The sequence below is a fragment of the Choristoneura fumiferana genome, chromosome 11 (genome assembly GCF_025370935.1).
Source record: "Choristoneura fumiferana chromosome 11, NRCan_CFum_1, whole genome shotgun sequence".
NCBI classification, from domain to species: Eukaryota; Metazoa; Arthropoda; class Insecta; order Lepidoptera; family Tortricidae; genus Choristoneura; species Choristoneura fumiferana.
Window position 1 is genome coordinate 10,071,805 of NC_133482.1, and position 26,299 is coordinate 10,098,103.

The window sequence follows — 26,299 nt, forward strand, 5'->3', positions numbered from 1 at the left end:
TTTCTTAAAATTTATCATTCTTATGTATCCTTTAGGGCGTGGAGCAGGAAGAATTTCATGCAATGACCTTTCGCTATCTGTTGCTCCCGCGTAAATATTTTCCATCGCCGCTTGCACAGATGAGATGAATTTGGAAGAATGCGACGTCAAATATTCACGTGCGAGTGACAGAGACAAGTAGTGAAGGTCAGGTAATTGCGCAAAATTCTTCGTGCTCCGTGACCGTTGACCGTACAGTACCCGGTGATAAAAATTGCACATCGTTCTTCGGAAAAAGACAATTGGCTGTTAACGACGATTTATGACGATGATATGGCTTTCGTCACGGTCGCTCGGCCGGCGACCTTCTAGTGTACCTAACGCATCGCTGGGTAGAGGCAATAGAAGGCAGGGTGAAGCTTTGGTGGCAAGCCTAGATATCGCAAAGGCCTTCGACAGGGTCTGGCATGGAGCGCTTCTATCTAAATTGACATCTTACGGGCTGCCCGGTGGGTTGTGCTCATGGATTGCCAGTTTTCTTAAAGATCGGAGTATTTAGTGTCGTTCTATATCATTAGTTTAGTAAATACTGCACCTTTATGGACTTAATTAGTATACGTCAAATTAATGACATGTATACTTCGGATATCTATAGAGAGCTGTAGCAACTACTAGAAAAAGGATAGTTCTCTTTTTTACAAGCTTTTATTTAGTTTCACCTGTCCCGCGTTATCTGTCTGTCTGTAATCAAATCTTGACAGTTAAATTTGACCAACTTTTAGTAGTTAGATTGACTTGAAATTTGGAATACTTATGTAAATTGCATGACAATACAATAATCTGGTAGTGAGATCCGGGTAGTCCAGCCAGGTTTGTCTTCGCGGGTCGGAACTCTTCAGCGGTTAATGGCATCGACTTGAAATTTGGTATGCAAATGTAATTTGAGTGACGATGCAAGTATAGTTGACAAAAAGTACAGTTAGCAAAAAAAAGCTTGTATTAAAAATGAAATTTTTACCAGAAATATTTCCTAAAGATGCCATCGTACAATTTAAAGTTTTGGGGGGTTTCAACAACTCTTTGTTATATAGTTTCATCTAAATGCGTCCGTACTCTACTGCACCTATACAACGACTGACAAACTGTACTGTACGTTTTCATTGATCCACGTATTGTGCGGTTCCTTAACCTAGATTGATATAATGACCCGCACTAGGTACTTATTAATACAAAAAAACGTAATTTTATAATAATCCATGAAAACAGTTGGAAGTTCTGCCCGATCGCTGGCGTAACTTGACCCGGTTGTGTACGGTGATGAAGAACACGATAGCGCCGCTGCAGGCCACGCAGGCGGGACTCATCGCCAAGCGCGTCGCGCTCATCAACCTGCGCCTCAATATGTACCGTGATCAGTTCAAAGACAAAGAGGTAAATCTAGTATAAGGAAAGTTGCAAGTCTGGCTATACATTTTGCTAGTCTTTATCGGGTGCGTAACGGTCCGTATAACAACTTTCTATATATATATATTTAGTCGATATAACGTTTAAGGGACATAATGCACTTTTGATATAACAATACTTTGTATATTCTTAGAGAATCTAATCTATTGTCAGGTATAATGAACTTGTAATATAACAACTACTACTCTGACAGTAATATCGTATAACGTATATGGGATATAACTCTGTTCGATATAGCGCTCAGTTGGTATAATGTACGTAGGACTGGTATATCTGCAATATTTACTACTATTTTAACAACCTACCTAAGGCAGGTCTCAGTTAGGTACGACGTCGAGCGAAGCGAGGAGGAGTGTTAGGTAGAACTGCGACCCTACCTATAGCGCGCGAGCCGACCGTACGAACGAAGCGAGCGTGCCGCGGCAGCGTCCGGCGAAGCGCCAGAACCGACTTTTTTACTACTTAGTACCTATGCCTTTTTTGTCAATAAGTAATGAAAAACCTCGACACTTGTATATACTACAATACAATTTACCATTTAAATACTTATAACAAATATTCATTATATCCAGTAAACGTTAAATCAAATATATGTTTTACCGATCAAACATTATAATACACCATAAAGTTAGCAATTTTGTTGTTATACCAAAAGTTTATTATGCCGCTTAAGTGATTATACTCCATGAAATTATATCAAAAGTTTTTATACGGATCATTACACACCCTTCTATATCGTCTATACTATCTATACGTAGATATATAACGTAGATGTATAACGTAGTAACTGATATATTAAATGATATTGTAACGGATACACCTCCTATTAGCTTTCCTTGTAAATTTGATATACTTACTACCATCATGATTTTTTTCAAATTTTTCAAACCGTTTTACTTTTGGGTGGGGGGGGGGGCTTGATATTTTAATAAAATTTGAAACAGATCTCTGAATCCAAAAATAGTCTCCACAACCCCTCAACGATACCCCACATAGCGTTAGACGAGAAAAAAAATCACCCCACTTTACGTCTATGGGAGCCAAATATGTGGTCTACCACCTTAAAGTTGATAATCGTTTGCATGCCATAAAACAATAATGCCAATAGACGTGTCTGTCAACTTGAAAGTTCGACTTTAGCGACATATTCATTTGATAGGAATTTGTTTCAAAATTGATAGACCACTTATTTGGCTGATGGTACCTACCCTAAATTTTTCTATTTTTTTAATCGTTTTTTCGGCATAGTTGCCACATATATCCGTGTAAAATTACAGTTTTCTAGCACTGATAGTCTCTGAGCAAAGCCGTGGACGGACGGACCGACAGACAGACATTGCAAAATTATAACGTTCCATTTTTGCCATTATGGCTACGGAAATCTAAAAAAAATACCTCAGTGTAAAGAATATCATCGAATGGTTTTGGAAGAACCGATATTAATTTGCTGAAGCTCAGGTTAATTATAGTTTGCAAAATGATGATGATAACAAATCAACTGAGGACCGATTACGTTTATATTACATGTAAATTTCGGTACGGACATGGGAATAAATTAATTTTAATTACAAATGGAATAAATTAGGTTATTTGAAAGAAGTTTTGCAAAACGTTTTTTTTTTATGTATGAAGGGAAACTTTAGCAAGAACTCCAAAACTATAAAATCAGCATAAACTTACTTTAAAGTATACGTTACGTACTTAACTACTATTACTTAATTATCAGATGTTCCTGGAGGCCTCCAAGGAGCCTTATCGGCAAATTGACAAAGTAAATCAAGAATTGATGGAATTCGACAGTATAGTAGAAGCGCTTAAGAAATCATGCCAGCTATTCGACATACAACCCCCTGACGAAAAGAATCTTAAACAGTGTCGTCGAGAAGTTAAAATGTGCAAGGTAAGAGTTCATTCAATAATATAATTAATAAGCACTAAGCAGGGATCGTACGTAAGATGCGAGCAAAATCCATTGGACGTATGACAACCAGTTAGGGTTGGCGATGGTTCTAAATTGATCAACTAAAACTCAGTTTACTGTTATGCCTGGTATATTTATTTATTATACTTACAATTTTAAACCAAAAAACTTCAAATTTTTCACTTGGTATGTATAGTGTAATAAATTTCGCCAGTTCGATGGCGAATCAATGCAAACAATACAATCAGCTTTGCAATTTTCTGAAAAAAAAAACAGGTAATTGATTGTAAAACCGAAAAAAATATCGAGATCGAAAAAACCGTCCATTAGGCTTCAATCACTCCTGCTGGCTCGTACTGAGGCACCGACTTCATGCTAGTAGAAAATTATTGTCATGTTTTTGTGTAGGTAGTAGGTTCAATTTTTGTTATACATTTTTTCTCACGCTTTTTAGTGTATATAATGTAAGATACAATAGTTCAATATCAACTGCTCGTCACCTTTAAAGAAAGATTGCTTTTCCGATGCAGAGTTTCATTATTGAGGAGTCCTGGTGCTTCATCACCCGTTCCGTTTTACCATATGCATTACGACGAGCATACATTGCTTAGCAACTCTATTAAAGTAATTGAAAGTCAACCCGTGAAATATTTGTTCTTAAGTAGTAGCTCTGGTGGTCAACTATGGTCTTCATCATCAGTTCCATTTAACCAAATTATGATTTTTAAAAGCAAATGCACGATTCACAACTAAATATATCCAAATTACCATAGGAGTCCCTAGACATTTGAAGAGTTCCCTCAATTTCCTTAGGATCCAGTCATCAGATCCTAATTTGTTGCTTATGGGACCTAATTGAAGATATTCCTATATGAACCAAAAATTTTTTTTCAAATCGGTGCATAAAAGACGGAGTCGGTCAAAAAAACCTGTATCTTATCTACCTATGTAACGGAATCTTTGAACTCGATTTTGATTTTCACGCACTTGATTTTCTGATATACCTAGGCACGAAAATTGGCGATTATGCGTAGTTTTGAAAACAATACAACGTATGATACCATAAAGCTGTTCTGATGATAGAGTCAGAAGCTAGGCAGTGGAACTCCAAGATAGAATAACGTCACCTAGCCAGTAGCCACGTTACGGCTTGTTAAAAGACTCTTGTTGGGTAACTGTAGCGGTCAAAGGTATTTATGATTTTAGCAACTGTGGGATTACTACTACCTCGTTATGGGAACTATAGAGTTCTGGAAGAAGTCTCCGTGGAAGAAAATCGATGCCGACGGAATGGATCAAGAGTGCAAGCGATTGACGAAAGATCTGAGGCAATTGGATAAGGACATGCGAGTCTGGTAAGTAGCGGTGCATTGTGAAGGCAGAGTAGTAAGGTTTTGTTAATTGATAAAATAATAATTCATTCATTGCAATTAATAAATAATAATTCGTTTATTGATTGCAATGATGAGTATAAATTTGACTTTGATATAGACTTCAACAATATAATCTATTACATTCTATTTATCGCTCATTTTAGGGAACCTTACATTGCTATAGAAGGAATTATAAAGAATCTAATGACTTCATTGCGTGCTGTGACTGAACTTCAAAACCCAGCCATCAAAGATAGACATTGGATCGAATTAATGATGGCTACGAAGGTATACTGATCTGTGCTAATTTCAGTTTAAGCCCGTTGGTACGACTTAAAATTGACATGTTCATTATATTTAGAAATTATTTATTTGTTATTCCAAGAGAAGGCCTGTGCCCTGCAGTGGGACGTATATAGGCTGGGATGATGATGATGATGATGATGATGATGATTTATTTGTTGTTGTATTCAGAGTACCTATCCGGAATAATGATGTAGGAACTGCAGGCGGTGATACGTCAAAGTATTGAAGCCCTCCATGTCTTAGCCAAGTGTGACATGTTTTTTCTAAATTAACCAAACAAGGAAAGGTGGCTGTAGAGAATAGTACGAGACTACGAGTATATGGACAAAAAGTATCATACATTTGACTAAGACATTTACCCCCTGTTTCACCGTCCATTGATTAAATTTATCTGACGGATAAATGTGATGCGCCACCTGTTTGTTTTGTTCGAATAGAAGGAGGCGGCATCATATTTATCCGTCAAATAAAATTAATCAATGGGTGGTGAAACTCTTTCTTTATACTCCAGTAATTCAACCTCGTGAAGTTCCTACACCTAACCTCACCTGTAACTAGTATGGAACTGTATCTAGTAAGTAATGGAATCTTTGAACTTGACTTTCACCAACTGGTTATTGTGGTCATCATCATCATCAGCCGGAAGACATCTTCTGCTGAACAAAGGTCTCCCCCTTAGAACGCCACAATGAACGACAACTCGCCACTTGCATGTTATTGTAGTATTGACACGAAACTTGGCAATTATGCGTGATTCTGGTTCCTATATCAATATAATACCATCAAGCAAATCTGACATTAGAGCCTGACGCTTCGAAAGTTTTCTTGAAATGATGATGATAATTCAAACAACTTTTTGCAGGTGAAATTTAACCTTGATGATGAAACGACTTTAGCCGATCTACTGGCGCTCAACCTTCACAAATATGAAGAAGAGGTTAAAACAATAGTCGACAAGTCAGTGAAAGAAGCTGCAATGGAGAAAACGCTCAAGTATGTTTTACTCGTAAAAGATATCACTAATGAAATGAGAATGACATTGTTATTGTTTTTTTTTGTCCCATCTTTTCGAAAATCGACGTCTGGTTTTTTTTGGTTTTTACAGGCAACTCTACTTTATGGGCCTCGATAGTTATGTATGTAATAATAGTATTTATTGAATTATAGGGAGTTAGAAGCTACATGGGCAGTGATGGAGTTTGACTACAGCCCTCATGACAGAACCGGAATTAAACTACCGAAGGCTAGCGAAGAGCTTGTAGAGACATTAGAAGACAACCAGGTAAAGCCGCGGATACAAATATTTTATAGCTACTCGTAATATGGCCTAATCCCACACGACTATGACGATAATTTTGAGTTATTTTTTTTAGAATCAAGTTCAAAATATGATGTCCTCCAAGTTTATCGGCTTCTTTGAAGTGGAAGTAACGGCGTGGCAGAAGAAGCTTGGCACAGCAGACGCTGTGATTTCGCTGTGGTTCGAAGTGCAGCGCAAGTGGCAGTACCTTGAGAGTATCTTCGTAGGCTCCGATGACATCCGAGCACAGTTGCCAGAGGATTCGAGGCGATTTGATAATATTGATAAAACTTTCAAGGTCTTTATTTTCGCCAAAATCTAGTCGTTAGACAGTTTAATGGAATTATACTGAAGGTTGATGAACGAAAAATATTTTTGTGTAATTCATAAGTGAGGTGAATTATGATACTGACAAGTCTGTCTCAATACTCTTAATCGTCGAATTATTACTCACCTATTACTGATTAAAACTTTACAAAAACAACGATTACGTAGTTTTCAGCTGCTCCACTTAATTTTATACTTAATTGGAATTCACAGGAGCTTCTGAAAGACATTGGCAATACTCCTAACGTGGTGGCATCAACAAATAAGGCAGGCCTTTTGGATAAATTAGAGGAATTGATGAAGAATCTCAATCTCTGCGAGAAAGCACTGAACGACTACTTGGAGACCAAACGTTTGGCATACCCACGATTCTATTTCGTGTCTTCTGCAGATTTGCTGGGTATTTTATATAACAGTCTCGCCTATTTCACAAAAATAGGTATTTAATACGCAATTGTTGTACTATAGTCCAATTTTGTCCACAGATATTTTGTCTAACGGCAATAACCCACCAGCTGTGGGCCGCCATCTTACCAAATTGTATGACAACCTGGCAAAACTAGTATTTCCGAAAGGTAGTAAGCATGCTTTTGAAATGATATCAAAAGAAAATGAGGAGCACGTACCATTCAAGGCTCCATGCTGTGATTGTTCTGGCAAGGTAATTTTTTTTAATCATAAATTGACCACCGGTCACCACTATATGGCGCGGCGCGATGGAAAGCGCAGACGAGACCAATGGTGTAACTCCCTCATGGTGTAACTCCCTCATGGTGTATACGCAATTTTGCATGACCCGTTTTTAATGGTTATAAAACAGTAAAACCCTTTGTAGGTGGAGTTATGGTTGAATAGAGTCACAGATTGTATGCGGTACACGCTACGTGACATATTTGAACATGCAGTTATAAGTTATGAAGATAAACCTCGCGATGAGTGGGTATTTGACTGGCCAGCGCAGCCAGCGCTTGTCAGCACGCAGATCTGGTGGACCACTGAAACTAATCAGGCTTTTGAGAAATTGGAAGAAGGTTAGTCGTATAAATTGTGCAGTAGCCTGGATATGAAGATTAATTTTGAGATAAACAATAACAATAATTAACGTAGAGGTACTATGCGATTAAAATGCTATTAAGATGAAATTTGCTTAAACTTCACTCGTTAAAATATCAATTTTGCAGTTACCAGCTGTAAATGTATAATTTACGTGAAATAGATTATACTAATCTATACTAATATTATAAAGAGGAAAGATTTGATTGTTTGTATGTTTGCATTGAAAAGGCTCCGAAACTACTGGACTGATTAAAAAAATTCTTTCACCTTTGGGAAGCTACACTATCTCCGAGTAACATAGGCTATATATATTATATTTAAAAAAAATTAGGGATCCGTACTAAAACTTCAATAATGTAACTCAAGGTGTAAAAAAGAAATAGTCATAAAATGTCTTTCATCCTGAACTGTTCAAACAAACTGTTAAAGATAGAACTAATAAATGTTCTACAATATTAAAGAATATTATCAATACCTACAAAAAACTTAGCGATAACATATGTCCAACTATTGTAGTTATGTCACTATAAAAACTTTTTACATATTAAAAGGTGATAGAAATGCCGACTAAAATCAGACCATTTTATTCATACCTTCGTATTAATCCTTATCTAAATAAATCATGTCAAATTCAAAACTGTTTCATTACTTACCTTCGTAGATTACTTTATGAATTATTCAAATCGGATGTTTCATTCAAAAGATATTACGAATTTAAAAATATCAATCTAACCAAAAAATGCATTTACGTCGACGCGCCCCGGCTCCGCGCGGTTCGGGTGTAGTTTTTGGGAAATGGAGCTGAAAAATGACCTTTTTAGGATTCCGTAAAAAAAAAATAGTATTTTTTTTTTGCTGATTGTAACTACATTGTTATCGGAAATCCATTCGTGTACCGAATTTTAAGTCGATACCATTCACCATTAACTAGTTCTCTCCCGTGGAGACGATTCTTACCTGGTCATGATCACCGGAATTTCACGACCAGATTATTTTTCGTCACCAGATTTATATTTTATTACAATACCAAATTTCAAGTCAATCCAACCTCTGAAAGTAGATCTAAATAACTTAACATGCAAGATTTGATTACAGACAACGGGACAGGTGAAATGAAATAAAAGCTTGTAATTTTTTTAATTTTCTTACATACTAAATATACCGACCACGCCGGATGAATCGATAATCCTTGTTAATCGAACATAATTTGTTAAATCATTCTTATTTAACATGATACGATTACATTTTCCTTGCAGTTAAAAAAAACACTTCCGGCTAAAAAAGGCTTGGCAGACTTATTTATTATTAAAGACACTAATATTACGAAACGTTTGTAATAATTTTGGTCAAGATGTCACATGTGTAGGAAATCGTTTTTGGGGGTCGTATCTTTGCCGCAGTCTGTCAGGCACTTCCGGCTATTTCAGAACTGACAGACTTATGTTGCCCCTCTCAACGGATAAAGGGCTACATGATGCCACGTGTTTCGTAATGATGTCATATGACGTAAAATGACCTTAAAATTTTGACCGGAAGTGAAGGATTTTCTCAAACTTCCTGCTAATTTTAGGTGCGATAGTTTTTTGATTCTTGCTCAGCACAACTTTTTCCGCCGTATGCCATGCATCTTATCGTAATGTCATGTTACGTAAGTAACTGGGGGCTGGGCTCACGGACTTATATTCACCCCGCATTGATTTTAAAAGACATATCATATCTAACGAGACACATGGGGTCAATGATGTTGGGTAAGACGAGAAAAAAAATCACCACCACTGTACGTGTATTGGAGGTTTTTTGTCGGCATAGTTGCTCCATATATCCGTATCAAATTACACCTTTCTAGCACTGATAGTCTGAGCAAAGCCGCGGACGGAGCGACAGACAGAGAGACATGGCGAAACTAAAAGGGTTCCGTTTTTGCCATTTTGCCTACGGAACCCTAAAAAAGCAAATTAGTTTCATTTGGTAAAATCCCTGCATCGTCCTCCTGGCGTTTATGGTGCAAATGTTATTTTCACGAAATTAGCTCTTCAAGGCTAGAGTGTAAGGCTGTTACTGAACCAGTGAGATACACCTTTGGCCTCATCAGCACTTTACATCAGGTGAGATAGGGGTCAATCACGGTCAATTTTATGAAAAAGTTTGTCAAAAAAAAGATACCTACCTACGTAAAAAATGCTTAAAACTTGCAACATTATACCCAGACAGACAGTAAAGTTATCAGCAATTTCATCCTAATAGCAGTAGAATTTTTATTATTTTTTGTTGACTGACTGTGCTGTCTGCTTTTTGTTGCTTCTCTTTGTCTTGATATATCATTATGTTATCTGTCAAGGCTATGAAAATGCGCTTAAGGATTACCAGAAAAAACAAATCCAGCAGTTGAATAATCTTATCGTACTTTTGCTCGGGGATTTGACCGTGGGCGACCGACAGAAGATCATGACAATCTGTACCATCGATGTCCACTCTCGAGACGTCGTTGCTAAGCTTATTGTAGCCAAAGTGGATAACTCTAACGCTTTCCAGTGGCAGAGTCAATTAAGGTAATGATAATCAATAAGAAAACTCGGACAAGTGTAAATTCAATGGAAGAGTTCCGTATAGTATCATAATATTCATAATTAATATTATTCACTCCACCTATGTAGAATTTAAAACGAGTAATATTTCACAGGCATCGCTGGGACTACAAATTGAATAACTGTTTCGCCAACATTTGCGATGCACAGTTCTTGTACGATTACGAGTATTTAGGGAACACCCCTCGCCTCGTGATTACTCCTTTGACCGATCGTTGCTACATAACGTTGACACAGGTAAGCTAGCGCCTAAAGAGCACACGGCCTATTTTTTTATTTAACTACTTCTTGTCAATTCACTAAACTAGTTTCCACATGCATAAAGCGGCGTAATGTTTATTACAGTTCCTTAAAAACGCTTATCAAAAAATTAAAAATAGAGAATGCGGTGCACGGCATGGCCCTTTCGACGCATAACACCACAAACGCAAAATACCAACTACGCATAACGCCAACATGAATTTAAACAAAATACTGTTACGGCGGTGGGTTAGGTGGGGTAAACTTTGATCGTGTTTTTCGACACATTGGAGGCGTTTTCAGCAGGCTGAAATACTGTTTCAGGCCGTTTCAGAGGATGCTCTATCACATATTAGTTTATCAAAATTTCACCCAAGTTGCCGTCGTTTTCAGGCGCCTGAAACATATTTTCAGTCCGTTTCAGGCCACCCTCTATCCGATGACGCCATAACCTGAAAACCCGTTTTCAGGCGTTTTCAGGACCCCTTGTGGGCCCCTGAAGTACATTTCAGTATATGGCGAAATTTTCAATTGGAGTGAAAGAGATAGCACGATTAGAAAGAGACAGCTATACTGAGAACATTCGAGGTGTGTGACAAGGATAGCCTATATGTGTGAGAGAGACCGACAGATGATCCTATTTCCGGAATATTCTAGTAACTGTGTGAGAGAGATAGCACATGAAAGAGATAGACACTACTCGTTTCCGGAACATTCGAGATGTAGGTAGGTATAACGTCCTAGCTGGACTGTTCTCGAACTTTGTAGACCGATTGACTGGGGGTATATAAGCCGGGCGAGGTTGCGGCGGAGGCAGAGTTTCGAATGCGATACCGAGAGATAAAAATCGAAGATAATCAAAGCGACTAGTGAGTGAGTTTTAGAGTGCGAAATTACTGTGAACTGTTTTTAAGTGTTGTGTAAAGTTAAGTAACAGTGTGAAAATAAATCCTACTCTTATTCATCGGTGTTAAAAGTGCTTTTCAATCACGAACCCACCCCACGAACGTGACAATACCAATCACGCTAAATACCATATACGCGAAATACAAACTGTCACATTACGAGAAATACCAACCTGCCATAACGCTCACCTGATCGATGATGATTGAGTTAATTTTGGTGAAATGAAAAGATATGGTGCAGGTTTGTTAGACGCATTTCCTGAAATATATTTTTTCTTGTATAAATAAATCCAATCGACTTTTCCTCTGATCGTAATATTTACTGATCTATATTTCTACTTGTAGAAAAATTTCCGAATCGCTTTTTTACCTGGTCTTATTATTAACTGATATATATTTCTACTTGTAGAAAAATTTCCGAATCGCCTTTTAACCCGGTTTTATTATTAACTGATCTATATTTTATATGGTATAAAAATTTCCGAAACGCCTTTTTACCCGGTCTTATTATTAACTGATCTACATTTTGTATGGTATAAAAATTTCCGAAACGCCTTTATAACCGATCTTATTATTTATGAAGCCTTAACTTTATTCCAGTGATTTTACGGTTACGTAGCATAACATCTAAAATCAAATGTCATAAACTTGATACACATACGTCTAGAATGTCGAAAGCCTAAATGAATAATGTTCGTAATCTATAACGTTCAAAATACATACAACACGACTGGTCGAATGAATATAATATCGAAGTACAAAATTAATAATATTATTTGTCATAAACTTGATACACATACGTCTATGTAGAATGTCAAAAGCTTTCGATTAACAAAAACAAAGTAGATAGGTTGGTTCAAATAAATAAATAGGTTCGTTAGGTTGCTTTATATGCCCGAAGGGCACGCTGCCAGAAATAGGAGCCCCACACAGTGGGGCTCCGTCAACTCTGTCATAGGGAAGTAAATTTGCTAAAGAAAATTAAAACTGACAACTGCTCTTTTTCTAAACGTAAAAAAATATATCAGTAAATAATAAGATCGGTTATAAAGGCATTTCGAAATTTTTTCTACGAGAAAATAAAAATATCAGAAAATACGTCTATAGGGAAAGAATGCATTCGGAAATTTGTATACAAGAAATTAAACATATCAGAAAATATTTCTATAGGGAAAGAAGGCGTTCGGAAATTTGTCTATAGGGAAAGAAGGCGATCGGATTTTTTTATACAAGAAAAAATATATATCAGGAAATGCGTCTAACAAATCAATTTATTAGCTCAAGGACTTGTTTCATTAAGTTAACTATATCTTGAACATGTTCTTGATTGAAATCATGGAAATGTGCTAGTTATCCACCAACTCCTTCCAAGCATTACTTATTTTCCAAGTGTTCTTGACACACAAGACTCTATTAAGGAATATAAAAGTTATATTCACACATCACTTTTGCTCTTCTCATATTTGGTACCTGCACCAATGTATCCCGACATGCAAGCAGCAGCAGAAGCAGCTTTCTGCTGCTCTAGTCATCGTAAATCTAGGTACTTAGAAAAATAAAATCTCTTTACATAAACACCAGCTGTTGTTTGTTATTTATACCACTTCGATTGCAAACATTTTACAAGTACCAGTTGGTGTTTTACGTTTGTGGTATCTATTTTGCATAATTAGTAAATTCGCAAAACACTACAAAACCTCGGGTTGGTATTTCGCGTTTGTTGTGTTATGCGTCTAAAGGTTTAGATTCAGACGTTTGCAGCTCGAGATAAAATATTTCCTATACTTACTGATCGATCGTGAACGTGAATGTGAAAACGTCTTATTGAATTTGTGTCTTATTGAACTCAAATTGGTTTTAATAATTATAATCCTGTAACATAATTTAGAGTCTACATTTGATAATGGGTGGTGCGCCGGCCGGCCCGGCCGGTACCGGCAAAACCGAAACTACGAAGGATTTGGGAAGAGCGCTTGGAATCATGGTGTACGTGTTTAACTGTTCAGAACAAATGGATTACAAGTCGTGCGGAAACATTTACAAAGGCGAGCATTTGTTTTTTCAAAATAAAAATCTCCAGACGAGGAAATATGTTTAAAGTGTAAATACCATTTAATTGTTTTTTTGTAATATTCATCAGGTCTTGCTCAAACTGGCGCGTGGGGATGCTTTGACGAATTTAACAGAATCTCAGTGGAAGTGCTATCTGTCGTATCGGTTCAAGTAAAAAGTGTCTTAGATGCGATTAAATTCAAGAAAAAGAAGTTCGAATTCATGGGAGAACACATTATTTTAATACCTACAGTCGGAATGTTCATCACCATGAACCCAGGTTACGCCGGTAGGACCGAGTTACCTGAAAATTTGAAAGCGCTTTTCAGGTATGTGTGGCAACTAGGTATATAGACTATCATCCTGAAGTTTCACAGCAACTAACCTCTTTTTACATTTATTTTTGTGCAAAGGCCTTGTGCTATGGTAGTTCCGGACTTTGAGCTGATCTGCGAGATCATGTTGGTGGCCGAGGGCTTTCAGGAGGCGCGTCTTTTGGCGCGCAAGTTCATCACGCTGTACACACTGTGCCGCGAGCTGCTCTCCAAGCAGGACCACTATGATTGGGGCTTGCGAGCTATCAAATCCGTATTGGTTGTCGCCGGATCGTTAAAGGTTAGTGTGATATTCCTAATTACTTTTAATTCAGCTCAGGCCAGTAACTAATCATCAACATCATAAGAGCTTTTCATTCGAGCTGGGCTGTCGGATTGCTTTAACCAGCCTTACGTTTTTAGCGAGGCGATCGGCTCAGACCAGAAGACCAAGTGCTGATGAGAGCTTTGCGAGATTTTAATGTGCCCAAGATCGTGACTGACGACACGCCAGTTTTCATGGGTCTGATTGGGGACTTGTTCCCTGCACTCGATGTGCCCAGGAAACGTGACTTTGATTTCGAACAAAAATTAAGAGAAGCCGCTGTTACTATGAAACTCCAACCGGAACCTGGATTTATTTTGAAGGTTTGCTTTAAATTTCGCGTGTGCCAATCTTCTGAAAGTCTTGATCGCACGTACATATCTTTAAAATCTTTTCCGTTTCCGTTATTATGATGAGCAAAAGTCATCTTCCCACCCTATAACTTCCCACTGGCTGGCCACAGGCCCTATCTCCGAGTGAAAGGGCTTAGGCTGTAGTTCCCGCGCGGGTCCAGTGCTGATTGGTAAAGCTCGTGATAAATTTCAAATGCAATTTTACACAGGATTTGTACTCCTCTGTTTGTGAGGCCGTTGGTTATAATATGACCATTGGCCTAGATAATTTTGATCTAGCCAGCCACTAGGGCACCACAGCCGCACTGCTTGAGCAAAAGTGTCTACTTACTACTAAAAAAAACGCAAACTAATTTATTAATTTCAGATGGTGCAGCTGGTAGAGCTATTCGCAGTGCGCCATTCAGTATTTATTGATGGTTTTGCTGGTACTGGCAAGTCTGCAGTCTGGCAATGTCTGAACAAAACTTACCATATGATGAAACTTAAACCATTTTATAATGACCTTGACCCTAAAGCAGTCACTAACGACGAGTTGTTTGGCATCATTAACCCCGCCACGAGAGAATGGAGAGATGGTCTTTTCTCTACTATTATGAGGGATATGGCTAATATGCCTGGTGACGGCCCGAAGTGGATTGTACTAGACGGCGACATCGACCCCATGTGGATCGAGAGCTTGAACACGTTGATGGATGATAATAAAGTTGGAATATTTTAATACATATAACAAAATAAATTGGATATTCACGAACTTTTTAGGCTACTGCTCTATTATTTATTTTTTATTCCAGGTATTAACGCTAGCCAGTAATGAGCGCATAGCCTTAACTAAACCGATGCGTTTATTATTTGAGATCGCCAACTTGCGGACTGCCACTCCTGCCACTGTGTCGAGAGCCGGCATTCTGTACATCAACCCCCAAGATCTCGGCTGGAATCCGTGAGTACAATGAGGGTTTTCACAGAGGCGAAATATCGCTAGATGGCGTTAGTATCGTGAGCTCCATTTGACGTTTGACGTTTGCTGGTGATTGGTTAAAATACTAAATGAGCCAATCGCAAGGAAACTTCAAACGGACCTCTCGATACTAACGCCATCTAGCGATATTTCGCCTCTGTGAAAACCCTCATTGTAAGCATACTACGAGTACGAATACTGTAACTTAATTACGAACAATCATATTTGGCGGTTTTTCAGCTTTGTGGCTTCGTGGATTGAGACGACGCGAGATGACGAATCTGAGAAAGCCATGCTGACAGTCATGTTTGATAAATATATCCCCGCGTTACTGGAGACTTCCAAAAAATATAAACGCATCACGCCTCTTACAGATTTACAACAGATTCAACTGACTTGCTACTTACTCGAATGCTTCTTAAATAAATCATTATTGCCATCAGACTGCCCGAAAGAATGGTGAATATTTATTCTACCGATCTCGGCTGTTTCGAATCAAGTTTTAAGACTAATTTTGCAATTTATTTAAGGTACGAAATTTATTTCGTGTTCGCTGTAATGTGGGGTTTTGGATCTGGACTTTTCCAAGATCAGCTGGTGGACTGGCGAAATGAATTCAGCAAATGGTTCTGCAATGAGTTTAAACAAATAAAGTTCCCATCCACCGGAAACGTATTTAGTTTCTTTATAGATCCTGAAACAAAGAAGTTTTTGCCATGGTCTGAGAGAGTGGAAAAATTTGATCTGGATCCAGATTTACCATTGCAGGTCTGGTTACATCCTTAAATTTGGCTTTTATAATTTATAATACACAAATTACATTTATGTTTATTTCCAGTCATGCCTCGTATCTACGTCAGAAACCACTCGCATTAGATTCTTCATGGATTTATTAATTACAAAACAAAAGCCCGTCATGCTTGTTGGCAGCGCTGGGAGCGGCAAAACGGTGAGCGTTGCTGCCAAGCTCAACGCTTTGCCAGATTCTTATGCAATAACGAATGCCCCTCTCAACTTTTATACTACATCTGGTAAGTTACGGAAATATTGCAGGGTATTAAACTATTAGGACTAAGCTGTATGGTGACTGACATAACAACCCTAACTTCTGGGACAACTTAAGAATTTTCCATGGGGCTTTTTTATCATGAAGGCGGATAGTATAGGACAAATTTATTGAAATCCAGTAATGGAACTAGTTCTTGATTCTGTGTCAATTTCGGCCTTCTCATTTTTTGGTCATAATTACAATTCTTTAAAACGTCATAAGTAGGTATGTATCAATCCGGAGTATGTAACTTAGGAGATCATTGCTAAACTTTTTGTGATCTAGTATAAAATTTTATAGATGACAGCGTCAATAAACAAGACAGTTATAGGTAGAGTCATTCACGATGACGCAATGGTTCATATTACAATGTCATTAATGTCTAATTTTGACAAAATCACGCGTTTTCGTGGATGGCACTTGGTATACTAATTATTACGGTTACAGTGGTTACAGTACAGTTACGGGTAGGTACAGATAAACAGTCTTAATTTGTACAATCGAATTAAAACAACATAGGTACTATAAAATTATTTTTATTACAATTTTATTTATTTACCAGTTAGAGAAAGTAAAATATTATAAATAACAGCATTACTTAAACCTTGTTGTCATTCAAACTACATAATCTTTCATCATTATCCATCATCATATTTATATTTGAGAGGGCTCTTGTGGGTGGGTAATCGCCATTCTGTACGCCTCTCTGCCAATTCTTTGAACTCCTGATACGACATAACATTGACCTTCTCTTTGGCTTGATCCATAAATGCACGTGACTATTTCTCAAAAAGTTGACCATTTTCAGTTGTTCACTTGTAAAAAAAAATCCTGACGCTATTTCAACACGAAAAATAAGTAATATTGTATTTAAATATATACAAACTTTGTAGTAAAGGTGATAAAAAGTCAGATAATCTTTATTGTTAGTTCCAATAGAAAGTTTCGATGTACTTAGTTACGAAATTACGATTTTTTCCTCACAAGATTTCGTGACGTTTTCCTGACGTCAAGAAATTTTGGATGTTTTATGCACTTTGTTTTATTTATAATCTCGTCCTTAGTGTTAATAATTTGTTGACAAACTGATTTCTTGTCAATGTCATGACGGGACAACTTTTTGAGAAATACTCACGTCTCGGTCTTCCCCTGCCTCTCCGGCCTGTATTTTCCCTTTAATTGCTCTTATGTACCTATCATTTCGTATCAGGTGCCCCAGCATAATCCCTCTTTTATTCTCAATCATTCTTAACAGCAGTCTCTTCTCGCCTACCAATTTTAAAACCTCTTCATTTGTTTTTCTTTCCGTCCAGCTTATATAGCTTCCATCTGCCTCCAACACCACATAAAATGATAAATCATAAATTTATTTGCGAGAATGTAGTATTACAATGTCATGTGGTAGTCCAATACATTCTGCTTAATTAACTAAGCGTGCAAATATTTTCAACAGTAAAATAATATTCCATTCCATAGCCTTAATAGGGACAATGGCAACTGGTTAAAAAATAAAATAAGTTAGCCAAAGAAAATTAATCAAAATGGGTAGATTAACATACATATTATAAGGCAGTGTTACAATACTTATTGTGCAATTTTACCAAAGTCAATACGGTTTAATTAAATAGAAACTATAATAACTATATAAAAATAATTAGGTACACAGATCAAATGTCAATATTAAACCTAAAAACTTAACCTCAGATAATTAAATAAAAATAAAAATTACAACTTGCCCTTATTACTAAGAAAGTCGAGTGTGCAGTGAAACATTCTATTTAACAGCCAATCATTGATAGCCTTTTCAAATTTCACATTATCGTGTGTCTTAAATATGTCAGGAATATTATTGTTTTTTTTATTGCCATTACATAAATACTATTTCTATAAAAGGCGGACTGGTTACGATATACTCGTTATTTCGGAAATTTCGATTATACTCGTATTTTGCATATCGTTCAAAAAGTTCGGAATCTTTTTTCACAAACATAGCTAAGTACTTTTTTAATGTATAAGCAGGGAAGTGGCATATACTTTAGCAAAAAGAGGTCTACATGGGTCTCTGGGTTTTACCACTTATAGCTCTGATGCATCGTTTTTGCACATTTCAAATGCATTCAATCTCTCTCTGTCTCGCTGGGTCAGTGTCCACGTCTCGCCTCCGTACCTACCGTACAACGCTCGGCTCCAGATTTAGGTTTAATAAATCGTTTCCTGACGCTCCTGGAAAGCTTGGCTCTAAATATATGTTTTTTAGTATTGAATGCTTTCTTGGCCATAGCGATTCGTTGGATGATATCTGGGGAACATCTGAGTCACAAGTTATTATGCTGCCTAAATATTTAAATTGTTTGACTTTAAGTACAAAATATGTAAATATGTTGTCTATTTCCACTACAAGCTCTTCTAATTATTTAGATTTTTCGGCCAAAGCTGCAATGTCGAATATCATCCATGCACAACGTTTTAAATGGAGTCTGTTGAAGAATCCCGTCCTGCGATTATAGTATTGTGTTTATTACCGAACTTAAATAAGTGTCCCAAATTTCAGCTATAAATCATAGTAAACAATATTTTTATTTTTTAATTCGTACATCAATAATATACAAACTAGATATTATGTAGCAGCTGATCAAACTAGGCAGACCCTTTATCGTGGGACCTTGAAAAAATAAGTAAATACTGTCACCACCTTAATATTTTTATTTGTATTGATAGAAATGATACAGAAAGTGCTTGAAAAACCTCTAGAGAAGAAATCAGGTCGCAATTTTGGTCCACCCGGGAGCAAATTTATGATATATTTTGTGGATGACTTAAACATGCCTGAAGTAGACACGTACGGTACGGTACAGCCACACACACTTATCAGAGAGTTCATGGACTACAAGCACTGGTAATGTAACATTATTTATTACGTCAAATATGGATTAACTGAGAGAAATTGTTATTTAAGTATATTTCTTTCCAGGTATGATAGACAGAAGCTTTCTCTTAAAGAAATCTCGAACTGCATGTTTGTGTCATGCATGAATCCTACTGCTGGTTCTTTCACAATCGATCCACGTTTACAGAGGCACTTCTGTACTTTCGCAGTGAGGTATAGTCTGTGACAGTAAAGGCCGAAAGGCAATAATGCCACCGCCAACGAGTAGCGAGAAGAAAGTATTTTTTGTATGAAATATTTGAACAACAAAAGCGATAAAATTTACATACCTAAACACTACTTATTCGCTACTCGCCGACGGTCCGACAAGACAAACTCGTGCGTGACCCTCCTTAGGAATGAGACGCGGTGGCGGAGGCGAGGTACTAGAGACGTCAGCGGGGATTGGAGGGGTAGCAGGGAGACCGCGCGCAATGTACGTACGGCGCTCGCATTCAGCCGCGGCCGCGCGGTTGAAGCAGCTACACGATCTACAAAGGCCATGTCACAAAACGATCGACGCACATGAGATTATACCTACACTCGTGTTTTAAGGACCCCTATTACGATACAGTTGCATAAATAACTATTCTGAAGCCACTGGTTTTTGCTGACCACAATAAAAAAATTGCTAACGAGCCTAAATTGTCATAAATACAGCGCACCAGCGTATCTTTTAAATCGCCTCAAGAAAATCATCATCCCGAAAAAAGAATAGATTTAGATAATTTCGCGGAAAGCGCCATACAGTGAAAACTTCACAGTGTACACTGTCATAAAGTAACAACAGTTTTAACCCTCTTTCTATTTCCTTCTCTTGATGAAGAAACTTTACATGACGTGCTACCTCGCCCCCGCCACCGCGTCTCATTCCTAGGGACGGTCGCGAGGTACGTACCCGTGGTCCAATCCAGAAATATTATATTTATATAAATATTATATTTTAATACAAAAATAGGTAGGTTAGATTAGTTAGGTAACTTTAGTTGCCCGAACGGCAAAATACCCAGAAAGATCCGTCGAAAAGCAGTTGGACAAACTATAGTTGGACCACGGGTACGTCACGCGGTCGCGCAAGAAGTTGTTGGGCTATACAGTATAGTGCCTACCTAATAGAACCGACGACGTCAACCGCCCATACATTTACGGCCGTACAGTTTTGTCGACTGCACTGGAACTGCAATGAATTAAAATATATGTGGACTGATGGCAGTTGGCTGTAACGTTGAAGTGTAATCCGGTTCTTTTGGAAGGGCCCTAAATGTTTTATTCCTCAATGGTATTCCTTAATATCTGCATGTAATAACATATTCATTTTAGCTTTCCAGCGCTAGACGCGTGTATTCACATCTACGTGCAAATTCTATCGCAGCATTTGGCAAATCCACTGAACAAATTCCTTTTAGTTGTTGTGAAATATGCCGAGGTACTGGTCAATACGGCTTTAGCACTGCACAACAGACTTTCTTCGATGTTTTTGCCCACGGCCGTTAAATTCCACTACATTTTTAATTTAAGAGACCTATCAAACATATTCCAGGTAAATTGATGATTACTGCAATTATGTATTTAAAATCGATTATTTTTACTGACGCGCTGACACCTTTATTAATAAGCATAACTTCGACTTATTGTTCTAATTTTATATTTATAATTAGATTTACACAGTTTTTTTATAATACGTGCATTATATTTGGGAAAAGCACTTAAATTTTTTTTTTTTAAATATTGTCAGCGGCACAAAATTTGGCCCACTCTACGAGTATGTGCAAAATTACCTAAATATTTTACAGGGTATTCTATTTACAACTGGAGATGCTATAAAGACACATTCAGAATTGATCAGATTGTGGATGCATGAAGCAACCCGTGTATACTCAGACAAATTAGTAGACTCTGCTGACAATGAGTCGTTTGCTAAACTTATAGCAGAGGTTATAAGGAAAAACTGCGAGGTACGTATTTGTCTTCATTAGCTGTTTTTTAACTTGATGCACATAAAATAATACTGAATTTTTAAATAGGAATTTGACGAAGCCGTTGTCTTTGAGAAACCTTTAATATATTGCCACTTTGCGGAAGGAATTGGTGATCCCAAATACTTCCCTATAAAAGATTGGCCGCAAATTAAGAGGCTCCTTGACGAGTCACTCTCCGGATACAATGACATGGTAGCTAGCATGAACCTGGTGCTTTTTGAAGATGCCATGTACCATATCTGTAGGTGCGTTGTCAAGATTCTGTTTATAAAAAATGCAAAATAATATACAGTAATAGTTACCAAATGTTTATTTAAACCTTTATCTGATGCAGGATCAATCGTATTCTTGAAGCTCCTAGAGGCAACGCTCTACTGGTTGGCGTAGGAGGTTCCGGCAAACAGTCTTTGTCCAGGCTTTCAGCATTTATTTCTTCCCTTGAAGTGTTCCAAATACAATTACGTAAAGGCTACTGCATAGTTGACTTAAAGGTCGACTTAGGTAATTCTTAATCATACTTCTAACAGTAAGGTGCAAAACCTGAATCAATTACCTTATTCGTATGCAAATAAATTGATGTTAGATATACAAGTTGTTAATATATTTAAATTTCACATCATACAAAGATATTACATAAATAATGAATACTATATAATAATATATAATTGTTTTAAACTAGGTTGTGCTTGTGTTTTTAAATCCCTAATTATTCCCAGTCTAAAAGTTACGACTGCAACAGGTGCCAATTAAATATTTTAGCGAGGTTTCATAAGTACTATTTCGATAATTTAATACTGGCCGTTTTGCTGTCAATGTGTTATTTTTTTCTAAAAACGTCAAAGCGCAACCGACAAATACAAATCATGACATGAGTGTACCTAGAGTTAGAAATGAAATAAAATTACTAACGAAGGTATTCAAAAATAAGTTTTATTGTCACCCAAACTACATTTGCATACCAAATTTCACGTCGATGCCATTAACCGTTGAAGAGTTCGTCCTTGGAGACTATCCTAGCCGGACTATCTGGATGTCTCTACCAGATTATTGTCTTATTATTGTATTATCACGCAATTTACACAATGGTTATCAAATTTCAATTCAATCCAACTACCTACTGGAAGTTGGTCGAAGTTAACTTGCAAGATTTGATAACAGACATACAGACAGACAACGGGACAAGTGAAACTAAATACATAAAAGCTCGCAATAAATGTAATCAAGTAACTTAAAATAAATAATTTTAGGCCTCAATAGGTATTCAAGGAAGGGATTGTCGTAGTAAGAAATTATTTTGTAAATTATTATTTATTGCGAACATAAATATCGGTGTTAAACTGAATTCTGTAGAGTAGACTGTTGATTGTTTACTTCTTTGCGCTGAACAAATGACAAAAGTACTCAATACTTTATTGCTCTTCCACAATGTATAGTTACAGATGTTGTGAAAGTTATAATTTCAATATTTTCTTTGCATTGTTTAGAGTCGTAAGTTAAGAGTAGGTACATATTTATTTTCTACTATTATCATTGAGATTTTCAATTCTGATAATTAAAACGATTAAAATTTATACTTTCATTAAAAATACAGTAAATGAAGAATATTTCTTGAACATTAATTCTGCTAGTAACTCTGTAAATACTAATATAATTACTTATAATATATCTCATCAATTTATTTACATATATTGCTAATATTGGTTGTAATGCTACTCAGTTTTGAATCTATGAACAGTATGTAGGTTTGTTTATTTTCTATCTAATTTGAATTTTAGCTGCATTATATATAAAGGCGGGTTTGAAGAATATTGGCAACATGTTCCTGATGACCGACGCTCAGGTCGCGGAAGAACGATTCCTTGTACTAATCAATGATTTACTTGCATCTGGAGAAATACCAGAGTTATTGGCTGATGACGAAATAGAGAATATTATCAACGGTGTAAGAGGCGAGGTCAGTTCAAAAATATACAAAGAGCAGTTTGAATTGACTGCTTTTGTAATTTGTAAATCAAGATGATAAATATATTTTGATATCATCTGCAGACAAAAGCGTCTGGTGTACCTGATACGCGAGAGAATTGTTGGCGTTTCTTCATCAATCGGGTTCGGACCATGTTGAAGGTACGTTGGTCATATTATGGATGGAAGAGCTTAGAGTGCGAGTGCTCTTGTTGAAATGTATTAAGTCTATACTTATTGAAACTGTCTTATGGCGTACAGGTGGTGCTATGCTTCTCGCCGGTGGGCGCCACGCTAAGAGTGCGAGCCCGTAAGTTCCCATCCCTCGTCAACTGCACGGCCATTAACTGGTTCCACGAGTGGCCCGCCGAGGCGCTGCGCTCCGTCTCCAAACGATTCATTTCAGAAGTTGAAGCTCTGCCGGTATTTGAACTTATTATTAACCTAATGTCTCTGTCTGTTGCTGCGTATTGCAAGCTATCGGTTATCGGTCTCCTCCTTCACTTGCACTGTCTTAATCAGCACTGAAGTCTTTTCAACATAATACCTATTTACAAAAAAAAACTATCTATTTGAGAGTCAAAATATCATTTTATAATTCCTTCGTAACCTCTTTGTAACCTAATCTACTGTTTATAGGTACCTAGTTTAATGTATACTCCGACTGCTTTACCATAATGCGTTTGTTTAAATAAATTTCTATGTTTAGAGTAAGAAGTAAGTTTAAACATTTATTATTATTTGACAGCCGTTCTTAGTGGACCCGGTAGCGAACTTCATGGCTCACGTGCACCAAAGCGTAAATCAAATGTCAGCGGTATATTTTCAAAATGAAAAAAGATATAATTACACGACGCCGAAGACTTTCCTTGAACTAATTTCACTCTATAGTAAACTGCTGAGTGAGAAGACTACGAACTTAAAGATGATGATAACTAGGTTGGAAAATGGATTGGAAAAGCTGGCATCGTGCGCCGCCGATGTCGCTGTACTGAAGGTACCTAACTTAAAGAACATAATTGCAGTTCAGGGCCGTTTAAGTATTATCTATACGCCCACTTCTCTTGTAATGTAAAAAAGTCACTTCTACATTATTGGCTTACTGGAAAGAAATTATACATATGTCAGAAATTTGAATCCATCTCCTACCCTGTACAGCGCGCTATCGTGTTTCAAATCATCCTATTTTTATAGTCGAAACTAACGCATTAGCTAAAAATAAGAAACACCAAAAATCAAAAATGTTTAAGTAGTTTTTTTTTCATTTGCTTTATTAGATAACGCTAGCGGAACAAGAGATAATACTGAAAGTTAAAAATAAGGCCGCTGAAGAATTGATTGAAGTTGTTGGCGCCGAAAGCGAAAAAGTGTCAAAGGAAAAGGCATTCGGTAAAGTATTTTTCACCTCAGTACCTCAAAAAGGCAGGTTCTGCTATGAGAAATCAGTGAGCAAAATCGCATTTTGCTCACTCCGTGAGACAAAGTAACTTTTTTTTTTAATGCTGAGTACAGTGTTGGGTCTACTCACTGAATTCCAAATATTTAAACTTCACTTTGATCTGTCACTTCAACACGAAAAAAGCGAGAGATAGGATCAAATGTGTTGATTACAATCTTAAATTAAATTTGTGGTATTAAAATAATATCGATAGCAAATAAATTACATGACAACGAAATATTTCCAAAGTGTAAATTTTGCACGACAGCCGCTTCTCTTGTTTTTTTTTTATAAAAGAATTCCGTATACTGCAACTACTGGAATAAATATTTGTGAAATTGAATGAATTTGTAAAAAATCTATTTATATAAATATAAATATTACGGAACAATTCACACCAATTGACCTAGTCCCAAAGTAAGCTTAGCAAAGCTTGTGTTATGGGTACTAAAGTACTAAGTATTTATGTTTATGTAATAGAAATCTTAATTAATTAAAACATATTTAAAGGTTTAATAACATTTATAATAAATTATACGTTTATTGTTCAACCTTTTTAATGACCCAAAGATGAGGCTTTTTGCAGTATTAAAAAAATAAGTATGACATAAGCGGAAATTTCACTTTTTTGTTCGCCGCATGCTGCATGCGGCGACCGCAAAAGTGTGAAGAACACTGTAGTCGGCCGCATTCGGCGATCGACAGCTGCCACCGCCTTAATATGGCCGCCCAGAAATGGATGCACAGAAAAACCAGAAAAAGAGACCAGCGCTGGGAATCGAACCCAGGTCCTCAGCAATCCGTGCTGCGTGCTATAACCCCTACGCCACCGCTGGACAGGAATCTAGACACGAATTTTTCCTATGCATACATATCTCAGGTTGCTTATTTCTACTACGCTACTTATGCAGCAGCTCTAGCGACATCTATGTTCCGCTCTCATCGAGAGACGTCACACTCTTTCACTCTTTCTCTTTCTTTCTTTCTTTCGTGCATCCATGTCTCAGTTTGTATTTTCGATATGGTTTCACGGGATACCCGTAAAAGTAACAAATTTGGAGTTGAAATAAAAAATACAAAAAGACTCCAAAAAACCAATCATAATCTTCACTTAATCAAAAAAGGTTTTGAGAAACCTTACTATCTTTTCAAAAGAGCTGTCGAGCTATGTGAAATTATTAGTATTGTGATTTTTTTTTTTCAATTTCTGTTACGTGTATGGAGTGCCCCCCCTATAAATACTTATTTTTGTAATTTAACTACAAAACTAAATAGCGGCTTTGAGAAGACATCTGTACTCCAAATTTCATTGATATACATCTTGTAGTTTTCGAGTAAAATGCCTGTGACATACGGACGGACGGACAGACAGACAGACAGAGAGACAGACAGACAGACGGAATTGACGAAACTATAGGGGTTCCGTTTTTGCCATTTTGGCTCCGGAACCCTAAAAACGGAACCCTATTACTTACTCCTCCTGTC

The 26,299-nt window shown here is 37.0% G+C and overlaps 1 protein-coding gene across 1 annotated transcript in view; it reads left to right on the top strand.

Annotated features, from left to right (window-relative positions):
- The window catches only part of LOC141432750 (dynein beta chain, ciliary-like), a 57,970-nt gene that overhangs the window by 19,423 nt on the left and 12,248 nt on the right, over positions 1 to 26,299 (top strand). Inside the window, exons 27-58 of the mRNA XM_074094495.1 lie at positions 1,246 to 1,410; positions 3,170 to 3,343; positions 4,571 to 4,719; positions 4,902 to 5,025; positions 5,906 to 6,036; positions 6,211 to 6,325; positions 6,417 to 6,641; positions 6,884 to 7,070; positions 7,156 to 7,331; positions 7,506 to 7,701; positions 10,065 to 10,275; positions 10,407 to 10,548; positions 13,345 to 13,501; positions 13,597 to 13,837; positions 13,922 to 14,123; positions 14,246 to 14,470; positions 14,868 to 15,206; positions 15,295 to 15,443; positions 15,702 to 15,920; positions 15,992 to 16,229; positions 16,300 to 16,492; positions 19,228 to 19,405; positions 19,481 to 19,609; positions 20,756 to 20,975; positions 21,229 to 21,390; positions 21,460 to 21,659; positions 21,749 to 21,915; positions 23,190 to 23,368; positions 23,461 to 23,538; positions 23,638 to 23,799; positions 24,125 to 24,373; positions 24,654 to 24,765. Of these exons, the coding sequence (XP_073950596.1) occupies positions 1,246 to 1,410; positions 3,170 to 3,343; positions 4,571 to 4,719; positions 4,902 to 5,025; positions 5,906 to 6,036; positions 6,211 to 6,325; positions 6,417 to 6,641; positions 6,884 to 7,070; positions 7,156 to 7,331; positions 7,506 to 7,701; positions 10,065 to 10,275; positions 10,407 to 10,548; positions 13,345 to 13,501; positions 13,597 to 13,837; positions 13,922 to 14,123; positions 14,246 to 14,470; positions 14,868 to 15,206; positions 15,295 to 15,443; positions 15,702 to 15,920; positions 15,992 to 16,229; positions 16,300 to 16,492; positions 19,228 to 19,405; positions 19,481 to 19,609; positions 20,756 to 20,975; positions 21,229 to 21,390; positions 21,460 to 21,659; positions 21,749 to 21,915; positions 23,190 to 23,368; positions 23,461 to 23,538; positions 23,638 to 23,799; positions 24,125 to 24,373; positions 24,654 to 24,765 (5,794 nt within the window). The remainder of the gene's footprint in view (positions 1 to 1,245; positions 1,411 to 3,169; positions 3,344 to 4,570; positions 4,720 to 4,901; positions 5,026 to 5,905; positions 6,037 to 6,210; positions 6,326 to 6,416; positions 6,642 to 6,883; positions 7,071 to 7,155; positions 7,332 to 7,505; positions 7,702 to 10,064; positions 10,276 to 10,406; positions 10,549 to 13,344; positions 13,502 to 13,596; positions 13,838 to 13,921; positions 14,124 to 14,245; positions 14,471 to 14,867; positions 15,207 to 15,294; positions 15,444 to 15,701; positions 15,921 to 15,991; positions 16,230 to 16,299; positions 16,493 to 19,227; positions 19,406 to 19,480; positions 19,610 to 20,755; positions 20,976 to 21,228; positions 21,391 to 21,459; positions 21,660 to 21,748; positions 21,916 to 23,189; positions 23,369 to 23,460; positions 23,539 to 23,637; positions 23,800 to 24,124; positions 24,374 to 24,653; positions 24,766 to 26,299) is intronic.